A 15,012-nucleotide genomic window follows, 5' to 3' on the forward strand; every position below is an offset into this window, starting at 1 on the left:
TTACTTTTTTAGAGATGGGAATAAAAAGCTGGGAATGTCACTATCTCACAGGCTGCAGACAAGTAGTAGTTTTCTGCATTCTCATTATTTGCAGTTTTTCAGATTGCAGGATGCCTTGTATCTTCATTAAAAAAAAAAACAAAAAACATTCATTTGCTTTCCAATATTTGAAAAAAAATTGAAGAGATGGAACAGTGGTAGAAAAATCTGGGTTAAAGCCAAAGACCAAAGAAAGACTAGTTATCTAAACATGGATTAGTCACTTAAAAACCTTTTGTGTTGTTCCTCTTCACAACTTGCATTGTGTCTAAATTGCTTGAGCCAGCAAAACACATACAAGTTATTCCACTGACTTTGAAGATACCACTCACATATTTAAACATGAGGCACTTGAGTATGTTATTCTACATACTGGCAATAGGATTTAGAAGCTCTCATATCAAGTCCTACTGCAGCAATACAAGGAAGCAAAAAATCACCTAAATGAAATGCATTATTTGCTCAAGGACATATATAGCTTTCCCATTTCACAAACCTAATAATGGGAAAATCAGACAGCAGGTTGTCTTTCAGTTGCTACTGCTGGCAGACTCTTCAATACAGTGGTCTAAGAAGACAGCAGGAGGTGGAGGGCAAAAAAAAAATCAGTAAGCAACAGTCTTCCTGCAATGGTTTGCCAAGAAAAAGAAAATGTGTGAGACAATGTGTTAATATCAGCACATATGGGCAAGCACTGGTGATTTTGGTAAGACAAAGATTTGAAATTAAAATGCCATTCACAATAGGGATAACTATGATCATCATCAAAATCACAGTTTAAGGTAGGAGATATACAAATGTGTGTGTAAGATAATGCATGTTATTCCTCTCCAATTCTACAATACAGACACTTTAGAATTGAAATTCAAGGCCTTTTCAATCAGAAATCCAAATGGATTATTTTTATCCTGGTATCTTCTCTCTCTGCTTTATGATGATCACAGATAAAAGATTTATTCTTGTGTAAGAGAAAGCATCAAACTATACTTTCATGACATTTCATTTATAATTTCCCATCCCACTATCAATTAGCCCTTTAAATTACTGTAACATGGAGAATTTTATGGATTAATTGAATGAAGGGTCACCCAAATTATCAATTTACCTGCTCTTTCTCTCAGAGGAGATTTTACTTGATCAGCCCAACGTATCTGACCTGCACAAGCTACATGGATTTAAGAGCATTCTCTGGTAATTCTCCCTAGTATCTGGCAATCGCTTTTGCTGACGAGGTGTTGTCTCACCTTCACCACCTTAACTAACCATACCCTGGGAAACCATTAAAGCTCTCCTTAGTTTCTCCTTCTCCTTTCTTCTCCCTAGTAGATTAAATAACTTTTATTCTCAGTTCTCATTTTCTTAACCTGAAATGTCAGCCCACTATTTCTCATCTCATCAACAGCAACCGACACTTCTCTTTGAAGACACCAATATATTTTGAGACACCTCTAGATGCAACAATCCTTTCCTCAGGACCTAGGTTTCATAGGTCTCCTTTTCCTGCTCTTTGCTGCACCTTGCAGTTGACAACCTGTGTTGGGGATCTGGGGCTTTTGTGAACACCTGGTGCCAAAGCCAAGTGCAGGACTCCAGCTGAAGCCATAGTTGAGCTTAAATATATCTCTTCAACCATTACACTTCTTTAGATAACTCAACAAAGCATTTGTTACAATCTAAATAGTCGGATATTGCCTATTCATATTTCTCCCCATGTGGAGGACTCTGTATTTGCTTTTTACTGGATACCATTCTGTTAAGTTCAGAACGCATCTCAAATGTTTAATTATACCTTTGAATTCTAACTCTAATGCTTGCAATGCCACTTCATTTGGTACTGGCTGCACATCTGTAGTGGGAAGATACATGCCATTCAGTGTGACTTATCTACTGCTGCACTGTCAAAAACTGACTTTAAAATTGGAGCTGTACATATGGCGTTTAATTCACATGAATTACATTATTTGGGAATGTTTGATTCAACTGCAAAAGACTGAGCCAAGTAAATCCAGATTACTAGATCACCAAAAATCATAGAATCTTTTTGGTTGGAAAAGACATTTAAGGTCACCGAGTCCAGCCAAACTCTGCAACTTCTCAAGAGAAAAATCATCTAAATGTCATCTGTAAAAAGCAGAGGAAAATACAAAATAAATCAGCATTTTTAAAAAGTATTCCATATACTTTTCTTACTTTGAAATAGATTACAATCCTGTCCATGCTGGAAATTACAGAAAGGGGATGAATAAGAGAGTAAAAGCCATTGATTTAAATGGGGTCAAAGCATGGCTATAAGAGCATCAAACTGTCCTAATCATGGCGTGGCTTTATTACAGTTCCACATATTTCTGTTCATCAGCTAATAAATCCAAAACTCAATCAGAAATTCTGTTTGTTTGTTTGTTTTTTCCTGGCTTTGCCTTTGGTCTGGTGGTAACACTGGCAAGTCCTACCCATTACCACACTTTTGCTTCCTTTTCTGTTCAAATGAGGACAAAAATAGGTGTTCCCTGCAAAGAGAAACTTCAGTTCTTAATAACTTTAAAGCTTTTAAAGGAATTTTGTATTAGAGGAGAGAAAAGATTGATTACCAGCAATTGAGGCTCCAAGCAACCTCCGTATACAGAAGATTTTATTATAGTCTTGCCTCTAAAGAAGTGCTTCCCAAAACTTCTACCCCGTTGCTGTTGGCATAGATGTTCACAGATTGTTCCAGAAGAACATAAAAGGACAGTCTTGCAATGTGAATGTTAACAATTATTCTTATCACTTTTGGGTACTTCTCAAAGAAATAATCTAAGATATATTTAGACACCAAGAATGAAAGAAGAACCTCTATGAGAAATATTAAAAATTTGGTGATTAAATGACTTTACAAGGAAAAATTTTATCATCACCTAACTCCTAAATAAAGAGCAAGATGTGCAAGAGGGGTTTTCCTTCAATAACTTATTTTAGGGGTGTTTTTTTCTTTCGTTTTCTGATCTTTTGCAATTACCAATAGGAATTTAATATATAGCTTTTAAATGGGGACATAATCAAGAGCAATTCTCATGTACAATTTTCATAAGTGTCAGCAACAGGCTTAATATTGTACATTTGTTTAATCAAAGATGAAGGAAGCTTTTATCAAATTAAATCATTGCCCCAGTTCCATCTTTTTATTCTTAACAGCTTAAGTCAATTGGATTCAAAGATGTTTTCAGGACTGAATCCAGGGAAGATTATTAGCTGGCTCTAAGATGCAGGGAGAAGTGGAAAGCAAATTTAATCCCACTCAAATTTCATGGGAACCTAATAAACAACAGCGATATTTAACTGACATTTCAAAGCTTAGAGGCAGAATCATTGCATTTGTTAGCCTTTGGTTTCATTCCTTCATCTTGCTTTAATGCAGGAAACTGGATGCAGCAAAAACTTGTCAAATATCACAGAGATCAAAAAAGTGAATTAATTTACTGAAAAAAAAAATTCACATTCAGTGATGGAAGTTCGTATCAAGCTGTAAAGTGTAATGGCTGATCCTAAATCTAGTTATCCAAGTTCCAGTCAATTTCCATCGGTAATGTTATACGACTATTGAGACACTCCACTATAAAGACATAAATAAAAGTATCCACAGTTCAAAGAACTAAGACTGATACTACCTCAACTAAACTTTCACTTATTTCTGTATTCAAAGTAGCAAGGCATACTCTAGTAGAAAGGCTGTAGGAACAGAAATACATATCACCTATACCCTCACCCTGTCTCTGACAGCACAACTAGTTCACAGAAATTTTTGTAATGAATCTAATTAACGGTAACCTCCAAAGCCCTAAACACACACAGGACTGACACGGTTCCCATCCAAGTGGATTTACATGGTGGGAAAGGGTATCAAGATGATCAGAGGGCTGGAACTCTCCTACAAGGGCAGGCTGAGAGAGATGGGGTTGTTCAGCCTGGAGAAGAGAAGGCTCTGGGGAGAACTTATCGTGGCCTTTCAGTACTTAAAAGGGGCCTGTAAGAAAGATGGAGACAGACTTTCTAGTAGGGCCTGTTGGGATAGGACAAGCGATAATGGATTTAAACTAAAAGAGGGGAGATTCAGACTAGGTATGGGGAAGAAGTTTTTTACAATGAGGGTGGTGAAACACTGGCACAGGTTGCCCAGAGATGTGGTAGGTTCCCCATCCCTGGAGACATTCCAGGCCAGGCTGGACAGGGCTGTGAGCAACCTGATCTAGTTGAAGATGTCCCTGCTCATTGCAGAGGGGATGGACTAGATGACTTTTGAAGGTCCCTTCCAACACAGGCTATTCTATGATTCTGTGATATCAAACCAGGGCAGCACAGCTCTGCCCCAGTACCCATCTCTGCAGCCTCTCTGTGCACTAAGCTCCCACTCTCAGGGACCTGCACGGTGCCGAAGCAGTGGCAGAGAAAAGATGGAGGTAGAGAAGGGCACCTTTGCTCTCCCCTTCAGTAGAAGGGCTCTCTTCTCCTGCTACATCAGCAACATCAGTCCATGCCCTGTCCCTTGCCAGGGACTGATGTGCTCTCCGGCATGGAGGGCTCAAGTAACAGAAGTGTCTAAGCTTTCCTTTCAGAGGTGAGAAGGAGGCAGGAAGGGGCTTCTCCAGGGAAAGGAGCAGATCTAACTACTCATCATAGAGTGCAGGTTGTGAAGGCAGTGACCTCAAGTCCCCCTTCATGATCTGTTCCTCAAGCTGAGAGCAGCGGCAGCAGCGCCCCGAGCAGCTGCATGGCTGCCTGGCTCTTCTCCAAGTGCATCACGTCTTCCTTCCAGCACCATCAGTGCTGAGAAAATACAGAAGAAGGGGAAGAGCTTCACACAATTCATCCGAATACTAGATTACATCTCCAAGACAGTGTGGGAAGGTGTCTGTTACATACCTCGGGGGCTTCTGTCAGTTATACCGATGTTGAATTATGGCAAAGAAAGAATGCTACTGTAGTTATCATGCTATTTTCCATTGACATTATTTCTCCACAGGTCAGAAACACTCACACAGCTCATGGGTAAAATACCAATAATCAGTAGATTTGAAACATACTGAATGCTGGGAAACCATCTATTTGGACTGGTATATCCACATTAATGGCGATATATGTGTGCACAAGTTAGACAGAATAGGCAGATGTGGTGACTAGAAAGGAAGATTGCTGCAAACAGCATTTATTTGCAGGTTTAATTAAAAATTTAGACAAAAGGTGAGAGTGTTATATTACATTTGCAAGAGTTGTTGAAGATGGTAAGAAATTGCTAGAATTTGCTTCTCTTCAACAGCCCAGAGCCAGTGACATCAGAAACACTTAGTATCCACATCGCAAATAGTTACTCTGCATTTCTTAGTCAAAAATCTCATGTCATTGGTCAAAAAATTGTCACTACCAATTTAAGCATTTTTATGTTCACATGTGATCCACTAACTAGGCCCTCCCCACAGCTGTAGATCAGTGTTCGGAATACAGAAAGAATCACTGTAAATGATATAACCTTGTTTATTTTTCCCAAAGTCTAAGAACGGCTGTAAGCACATCACAGCTCTCGCTGCCGCACTGCCTCTTTCCTAGCAGGGACCTATAGCAGCTACTCATGGAAAGAAAATAAAAAACAGGACAAATATAGAATAATCTTCTGCCTACAAAGTGGCTTCTTAAGGATAAGGCCAAGCTGACTAGGCTGGTAGAAGAATGAACTGGAAACATCAAAAATACCAGCCTTTTTGCAGTCCCTCAAAAGTACTGGGGAGTAGAGGGTGGAGAGGTCGCAGTGATCCCGGAAGTAGCTTTATGCAACATTTCAATCCCAACTGGAACCTCAAACCAGGGTTTGACAGAGAAATGAGATTTGGATACATAGTGGAAAAAGGAGTTCTACACAGGCTCGAAGGACTGTGAGTTCCAATATTAATTGAAGGAAGATGCTCATGAAATATTTTAGAAGAAAAAAGAAACTGGGGCAGTCATCATGTGGCCTCTTAGTCAGATGGGGAAATTTCTGTTATAATACATCTATTGTCAATATTCCTGTACTATACGAAGCAAAGTTAGGTTAGTATATTCCTCATCATTTTTTTAAACCCAAATGAGAACTGAGCATAATATTTTGCAAGTTAAAACTGTACTACTTTCACAGTCACATGTCTTGCTGAAAACAGAGTAGGAACTTGATCTCTAAGCTTTGCAAAAGACAATGTTTGGAAGGAATCTCTGAAGTCAGTGTACTCCCAGATTAAAATCTTGACTCTCCCATCCTCAGCCTGAAAGTCTAGGGGGAAATGGTGGTGGCTGAGATATCACTCTGAAAAATTACTGCCAACAATTTAGTTTTGTAAAGGCAAGAATTCTGGATTTAGAACACAGAAAATTGCCTCTACATCCCTGGTATGTAAACTTTGCCCTATCCAACATGCCTCATCGTAAATTATCTGGTAAGGATAAATCTTTTAGAAGCCATGAATGGTGTGGCAGGACCAATTCACTAAATCTGCCATAAGACACTTGAGAGATAATTGAGATGTCAAGCCTCATCAATATCAACCTACTTAAAGTAAGGACAAGAGGAGAGGGGAAGAATGATAATGAATAATACCATTATGTGAAGCTAGTTAACTTATAGCTTAGAAACAGATACATATCAGTCACCAATCTGAACATCCTTGAATTTCATAGAAGTCTGGACTGCTAAGCAGTCCTAATTCCTTAAAAAGCTTCTGTTCATCGAAGTTGATTATTTGTTGCCAGAGTAGTAGTCTTTTTTTCTATTTTAACTTCCAAGATTTAACCTTCTAACTCTAACTTAACACACAGGAGGTAAAATAATGAGTTTGGACAGTGTACAAGAAACATCAGTAAAATGTTATTTAAAAAAAAAAATCTCTTCCTCACCAGGCAGAGGAAGGAAAGTGTCAGATCCCTCAAGAGCTCCAAGCCTCAGAGGAGGTTTCTGCCAATTTTCAGTGCTATGAATGTGCCTTTCTCAGTTACTGGTTGTATATCTCCCCCTAATCAATACAGATGCGTATATGTCCCACATTACTTTCTCATCAAAGGTCTTGCACTGCAGTTATCATCCACTCACTTTGAAAACTGACACTGAACACAATCCTGTTTCCTGTTCCCCATGTATTTCTTCCTCCCTCTTTTTCCATTTCCCTCCCCCTCTCACAAGGTAGCTTCTCACTCTCTCCATCTGCTTCTTCAACCATCTGCTCACTCCTTCCCTTCCTTCTTGCTGGATAACTCCACAGTATCTCTAGTGTAGCTCCATAGTCTCCCTGTAGCATCACTAAAACTCTTTTTCCTCTTCTGTTCAAAATCACTAAATACAGTGAGCTTTCCACTCTAGATCTTGAGGGGAGGGTGCAAAATAAATATCTATGAGTTTAATCTACTGCCTTGACAACTGTAAAATCCCTTGTAAGCTTCATGTTTCAGACTGCTCCTATTCTTTTGTCTAAAATGCCATGGCTAAACTGATCTTGTGTCCTTGATTGGATGTTCTAGCAATTTCACCTCACTTCTTAAATCAATCTCATTAGTCACTTACATCCCACAGGATTTTCAGATTCCTCATCTTCAGGTCCACCGCCCTGAGCAGCTCCCTCTTCTCGCCTGGCACCTGGTGCCATGCTCTGCCAGTTCTGCTTGGTTTGCTTTAATCTCATCCCACAAGCACTTCTGTGCCTTCTGCTACTCAGACTCTCTGCCTGGAATCAGCTCTTGAAGCCAATTGCTATTCTATTTCCCTCTTGCTTGCCCTCTCTTTTCTACTCTGTCAAAGTCTATCGTCTTTTCCACATACAAAACCAGAGAACCCTTCAATTCTTGATACAGAGGAAAAATATTAAATTTGAATATCATCAAACATCCATTTCCAAGTCTGTGCCTTTCTTCTTTCTAAAACACCTGGCTTTCAATGGCTCATTTTATTTCCATGCTTTGCTTCCTTTCACAATCCTTCACCTCCCAGTACCTGCAGCATTATACTTTTTTTCATGCCTAACCATTTCCTGTTTATCCCCTTTGTTTATACCTTTTCTCTGTGTTTTTTAGTGAGCATGGCAGGTTACTACCAGATCTTGTTCTGCCTGAGAACAGCCTACCTCATTCCAGGTGCTAAACAACACAGCAATTACAATTCAGGAACACAAAATCTGAGATGACACTGACTTTTATTTTTTCGCTCCCTCTTCTCCTCTCTCATCAGCTACTAATGTGGAAAATTTCAACCAACCCTAATAACAAAAATTTGTCCCAGTTTCCTAAGAAAGCAAGGCTTGTATGATCACAACCTGCCAATCAGTTCCATCCTAACCACTTTTGTACCTGTAAGTTAACATTAAATAATACAAAGATAATAAGGACCCAGAGACTGTCAGTGATGAAGCAAAGAGAAACCCAAATTAGCATCTTCATTAACTGTGGGATGCAGGAGCCATCTGGCCTGACCAGCAGAGTAGTTTGGGCCACCCATCAGTATGCGCCTGGCTGGGGAGCAGCCAAAGCACCTCTGGCATGTGCCCAGCACATTGTAAAGGGAGGAAGCTGGAAGCACTGAGGAAAGTACAGTACAACAGATAACTCTGTAAAACCAACCTCCCTTAGCTTCCCTGCTTACAGTGAAAAGATCGGGGGTTTAGTCTTGGATTATTTCACCCAACACCAAAGCATTGCTTATTTCATCTCTTCCAGATGCTTTTCCAGGATGAGAATACCATTAAGCAGATAACTCTGGTGCACTAATATCTATAACACAGATGAAGCATTTTTCTTTTTCTTTCCCCCGACCAGAGAAGGAACAATATGGTCACTACCTTTTTTGAATTATACTGGGATTTGCAGTCACCAGCTGGGTTTTCAATCCAACATCCTTGCTGTATTCACTGGATAAAGGTGGAAGGTTGCACCTGTGCAAAGAAAGACAGTCAAGATTTTAAATGACATTCAGGATTGACAGGCTTCAACCTAAGTTCTTTTTAATCTGAAAGTTTGCAGGTGTTTTTTTCTTTAGAAAAAAACAAACAAACATACACACACACAAAAAAAAACCAAAACAAAACAAACAAAAAAACCTGTCAGAAAATGTAAAAGTACTGCATAAATACTAGACCAAGCTACAAATGCCCCTTACTGTACCACACCTATAAGCACAATAGGATGTTTTTGTATCAGACTGTGGGGAAATGTAGACACAGAACCTTTTGCAGAGACGATCTTATGCAACCTCTAAGCAAAAGGAGAGACACAGACTCAGCATTTCTGACAGACTGAAAGGCTGTGGAAGAGGCCATTATTATCTATAGCAAAGACTTTTTCCAAACCCTTTTAAAGTTCTGTTTTCACTCGGTTCTGTCTTGTTTATCAGTATCAGGCCCCAGACTGTTACCACTCTGTGGTATTAAAAACATTACATGTCTTGCAAACAACAGGAATTTTTAATATTACACTGTGGGCTGTCTTCAGCGTACAGAATTTACCAAGAAAACACAAAGAAAAATTTTAAGTGGTTATTTAAATATGTGCATCTCAGTTCTGCTCACAGTCTTGTTTTCATGGGCAAGGTGATAACATAATAAAGACAAAGCAACTGTGCAAATTTATTTTGGAAAGCAGAGAACCAAGACTACAAAAAACAGAAGTAGAGAGAAAGCTCAAGACAATTAACAGTCCTAAACACTCCATAGTGAAGACCTAGGAGAAGAGGGAAAGTGCAGTAGATAAAGATGAAAATACATTCAAATAGTATCCAAGCCCATGCACTGCTCCACGAATTACAGTCAGGAGAACTCTACTCAATAGGTAGAAACTACATCAAAAACTGGTGTCAAAACATTTTTAATTTCAAATTTGTCCAACTTTTACAATCAAAGATAGGAACAATATTTTTAATGCTTTAAAGGCAAAAATGAAACCAGGATTTTCAGAGACAAGCAGAACTTTGAATTTTTTCAGAAAAAGACTTGCTGTTTTTTTATGTTGCTGGGGTTTTGTTGAGGTTTTTTTCCCAAAAGAAAAAGTTTTGGGCTTCACCATAACCAAATTTGCCCTCCAGTTTTTAAGTTCAACCATCAAAACAAGACATCCCCATTTGCGCATGCTGCTTTCATTGTTTTTTCTGCAGCACACTGGAAAAGTGCAGCACAGAGACAGAGCACAGAAGGTGAGGAAAGGTGAGGGGCATGCTCAGATACCAGCTCCTGCCTTTTTCTGCTCCCACCAAGAACATGTTCTGGGCAAACACTGACCCTAAAGAAGGGGTTCAAGCAGCCCCTGGTTGCTTTAAACTGCAGACATCCACCCTGATGGAGGAGGAGGAGGCCCCAGCACTGGAAAATTGGCAGGCAGCTGTGCAGAGAGGAGTTGTTTTGTGTTCTTCTTCCCATACCAGGGAGACATGGGTTCCTGTGCTGCAGATCTTCTGCCTGTGAAGATCTATGTCACTTTTCTCACCATCTTCTGCATTAAACTCTCTGTAGCACTCCACTTCTTCTGCGTGTGTCCTCCAGGCAGCTGGAGTCCGTCATGAAACTCTGGAGTCCAACAACGAGTTGCTTCTCTGGTCTGGGTGGGTGCCAAGAGGATGGGACCAGACTCTTTTCAGTCATGCCCAGCAATAGGATGAGGGGCAATGGGCACAGACTGAAACACAGGAGGTTCCATCTGAATATGAGGAGAAACCTCTTTACTCTGAGGGTGCCAGAGCACTGGAACAGGCTGCCCAGAGAGGTTGTGGAGTTTCCTTCTCTGGAGACATTCAAAACCCACCTGGACACATTCCTGTGGGATCTGCTCTGGGTGAACCTGCTTTAGCAGGTGGGTTGGACTGGATGATCTCCAGAGGTCCCTTCTAACCCCAACCATTCTGTGATTCTTTGATTCTAGTGAGAGGTGGGAGCTGGGGAAGTAAGCTATGGTTCAGATTTTATGGCAATTTCCAGGGGCTACGGCAGAAACTATTGGGCTGTTGCACGTCACCATACACTTCCACTAAGCTGGGAAAAACCAATCTTGTCACAAGGAAAGCTCTTGCTTCCACAGCAGTTGCTGCCTCCGTTAGCATTTTCACTGACCTTTGCAATATCTGGAGAAGGGATCCAACCACTTGAACAGCAGAGTGCAGCAAACAAGGCTGCACAAATTCCCTGCTGCACCTTGATGTGTTACAGTTTTGTGCAACTTTGGTGTCCAGAGAAGGCTCTAGTGTGCACACCTTATACTGTCTGCAATTTTTGTTAATGCAAAACATCCCATATTCCCTAAGAAAAAGACACAGTAGTGCTGCATCTGCATGTATTTGCACAGGAATATCAGTTGTCAAAGCCATATTCTTAAATTCGCATCATCAGGAAATCATGGAGAAAGACAAGGAAGTCCCACCTATATGGAACACTGAATGATGAATTCAGCCATGTTCACTAAGAAAAATAAACTTTCCAGGAATGTTTTCTCCTTTTCATGACTACATTTGTCAAGATGTGCACAATGTATTGAGATCTCAGTTAGGAAACAGCTTCCAGTTTGGTCTACTACAATTTAAGAGAAGCTGGACAACTTAAAAAGGAAACCAGAAAAGAGAAATTAAAATAAGAGGTTTCACAAAATGTGATCATTGAGAGGGGAAAAAAGAAAAAAAAAAAAAAAGGAAAATTAATACAATTTAATCAGATTAATACTATTTGGAGATGTTATAGAAACCCTCTCAGTAGCAGTTTTCAATGGCAGGTCAAACAAATATTTGTGAAGCAAAATACATAGGTGATTTGTGTCAGAGCCGAAAGATGGTATTAATGACCTCTGGTAGATTACAGTTTAATGATCTCCAATTTGAATGAACACAAAGTAATAAGGCAAGCTTTTAAGAAGCTGGTTTTGGTCTGGGTTTATTTAAAAGCTCTATGAAGGATCAAGATCTCTCCCTAGTTTTTATCATCTTAACATCTCAATAATGACATTCCTTTCACAAGCCATTCCCAGATGCATTATTTAAGCACACATAATTCCTTTAATCGGTAAGCCTCATTCCCAGTTTGTTCTGCATGAAATATCAAGAAACGGCATAAGTATCCAGAGGAAACTCAGTAAGAAATCGGTTGACCAAAACTTATTGGCCTTTCAGATTATTTTCTTGAACAGGTCAGCAGAGTTTTGAGTGTTGCGCAGGTGAGGAACACATTAAGAAGCAAAAGATTCATCCTAAGAAAGGTCCTTTTAATTATCTTAGTCTTGGTCCTGGTACTGAGGAATAAGTAAGTGGAAGTGCAGTGAAGAAGGAGGTATCAGGACAGCATTTCAGGCCTGCATTTCTGACATGAGCCTGACTGAAAGAGTGGAACATATTGGTCTTCTATACAGACCAATATGACTTAGACCCAGCCCTTAGGTGGTAAAAAAATAAATCATCAACTGACACAGCAGTCTGTGTGTGCCTTTGTCACATCTGAGACGTTCCAACTCAATAGGTAGAAACAGCTGCAGGGGTAAAATGAGAGGGATCCTTCAACCCTCACTGGGTAGAAATGGCTCTTCTGGGTTTGGCCCAGACAGAAGTCCATGTCCCACAGGTGCAGAGAATCCAGGAAACTTGGCTGATGCATGTGCATTTGGTAAATGGTATGTGACTATCTAGCTGTTTCAGAATGTTATGTAAGCATATATACTAAACACTGGGGACTACTATGAATTTAATATGTAATTGCAAACATAGCTTTTTATTCGTTTGTGGCACCTTGGCCAATGTCAAGACAATAACTGCACAAGGCAGCTGAAAGACATATTTCTCTGGTCTCATCTTCAAAGCCCAAAGTGCCACCATATTTAACCTCCCCAGCTCCACTGGGGCTGGTATAGTTAGATAGCATGGCACAGCGTGATTGAAAGAGAACAGCTTGGCTTCCCCTAACCAGGACAGTGACTAATCAACTTGAAACAGTGACAATTTGCTTCTAGTTTAAGAATAAATTCACCAGGAAACAGCTCAGAGAATTCCCCACCACCCCTGCTATTTTACAGGGAAAAACCCTCTCTCTGGTAGACATACAAACCACAGCAAAGCCATGGAAAGTGTTTGGGGGACAGGGAGAATTGTGAGATGCAGAAATATTTCTTCAAAATCTGATGCCAAGAAAATGTGTCTCTTCTGTCAAAACATGGACAAAAGCATTGCTTAGGGTTTAGTACCCAACATTTCTCTCTTCAAATAAGTGTTAGCAGGAAGGAAGAGAGCAGATCAATTTTTTTTCTTAGAAATAAGCATCACAAACTTGAAAACCAGCCAGGTATTAGGAGAAGAGCCCATTATGACCACACTACCTAAACATGCAGACCATACGCCATGCACCTTTTTCATTGCAGATGCAGTGTGCTGTGCCTTTTGGGCTGAAAATGCTGCTCTTTTAATCTTTATGTTGTTACAACTGTGTTTGTAGAAGATGCTTAGGAACAAGATGAGTTTAAACTCATTCATTAACCCTAGTGATTACAATATATCAGAGAAGATGGCTGCAGTCATATGACAGAGCTTATGGAAATACACTTAAGTGAAATCAAAAACCATGTGAATGGAAGGAAAGAACAAGGGCAAAACGTGGTGTGACATATCACACTGTGGAAATACTTTAAAGATATCACACAAATTTCTTTTTTAAAAAATGAAACATGCTATGCAAGTCATCATTGTGCTTTTCCTCCCTCGGCTCTCAGATTATAGAAGTCAGATTTAGAAAGATCAACTATATCCTATCTTCTATCTGCTATAGAAATATTTTCTCCCAGTGGTATATTAGCTTCTAACCCAAAAGAACTGAAACATTTTCCATAAACATGGTTACACATCACTAATACAATACAGCCTGCAGGCAGCTACTGGGATTTTTGCAGGATTTTCCCTGTCACTTATTTCCAATTCAAAATAAGTTCTGTATAGATAATGGTTGCTTTACCATCCTGGAGAGAAAAGGATTTTTCTGATCAAGCTACAACTGCTGGTTTAAAAAAAAAAAGAAAAAAAAATCTATTGTTTTTATAACTGATTGGTGCTACAGCATTTCAATTTCCCATTGCATCTAGATAATAATACCATGGTATATACCCTGCAGTTTCTTAGATTTGGTCTGTGGAACACCTAAGGAGTTCTGCAGTAATGGCAATCAGCACACTGCCTCTTCTCCCCCTGTGTCTTACATCTTCTCTTCTGTGAATGCTCTAAGTATATGTTACCTTTTGTCTTTAGTTTGATGTATTTCTTTGCTTTAACATTGAAGGCATTTTTGGTCTTTGAGATGTAAACCAGAAATTACAGTAATACTGTTTGATTTGCAGTAAATTTGTAAGGCTTTATAATAAGCCATCAGGATCTAATAAGGACACTTGCTAAGGTGGGTTTTCATTATGCATCCATCTCAAAAAAAACTTCATTTCTCATCTCTTTGGGAGCATTCCTCCAGTTTCTCCCCCACAATGTTTTTCTTGTTCATGTTTAACAGGGAGGAACTAATTTCTGTCTTTCTTCCTTAAAGAATGCAGACCTAGAAAGTGCCAAATTCAATCACAAAAGCAGTAACTGGCTCAACATCCTTTCTGACAGGTTCTGATAACTTCAGGAAGGCTGCAGCAAAAGGAAATGTCAGGAATATCAAAAAACCTGCATCAAGGAAAGAGGTTTAGTGTTTCCCCAGACAGTCAGCCAGAAATCAGTCTTGAGGAAAGAAAAAAACAGGAACATTTTAGCTTGTTCCAACTTACACTTCTTAAGCCTTGCCCCATAAATAAGTACCTACTCATCTTGAGTTCAATGGGTGGCATATGATGGCATTTGGAGTTTCAGAGGACAGTGCACAGTGCAGGATGAGACCCTGCCTAAAATTGCATTATTAAAGAGAAAAGCAGCTCTCTGAGACCCTGCACAATCTGTCATAACCTTAACCCATTCATCTACAGATTGCCCCTGTACTATGCACATATTTGCAG

The 15,012-nt window shown here is 39.7% G+C and overlaps 1 protein-coding gene across 3 annotated transcripts in view; it reads right to left on the minus strand.

Moving 5' to 3' along the window:
- The window catches only part of ST8SIA1 (ST8 alpha-N-acetyl-neuraminide alpha-2,8-sialyltransferase 1), a 147,826-nt gene that overhangs the window by 55,368 nt on the left and 77,446 nt on the right, over positions 1–15,012 (minus strand). For all 3 annotated transcript variants that reach the window (XM_082054867.1, XM_082054869.1, XM_082054868.1), the window contains exon 4: positions 8,862–8,954. In XM_082054867.1, coding sequence (XP_081910993.1) covers positions 8,862–8,954 — 93 coding nt within the window. The remainder of the gene's footprint in view (positions 1–8,861; positions 8,955–15,012) is intronic.

Source organism: Streptopelia decaocto (assembly GCF_964273445.1).
Source record: "Streptopelia decaocto genome assembly, chromosome: 1".
NCBI classification, from domain to species: domain Eukaryota; kingdom Metazoa; phylum Chordata; class Aves; order Columbiformes; family Columbidae; genus Streptopelia; species Streptopelia decaocto.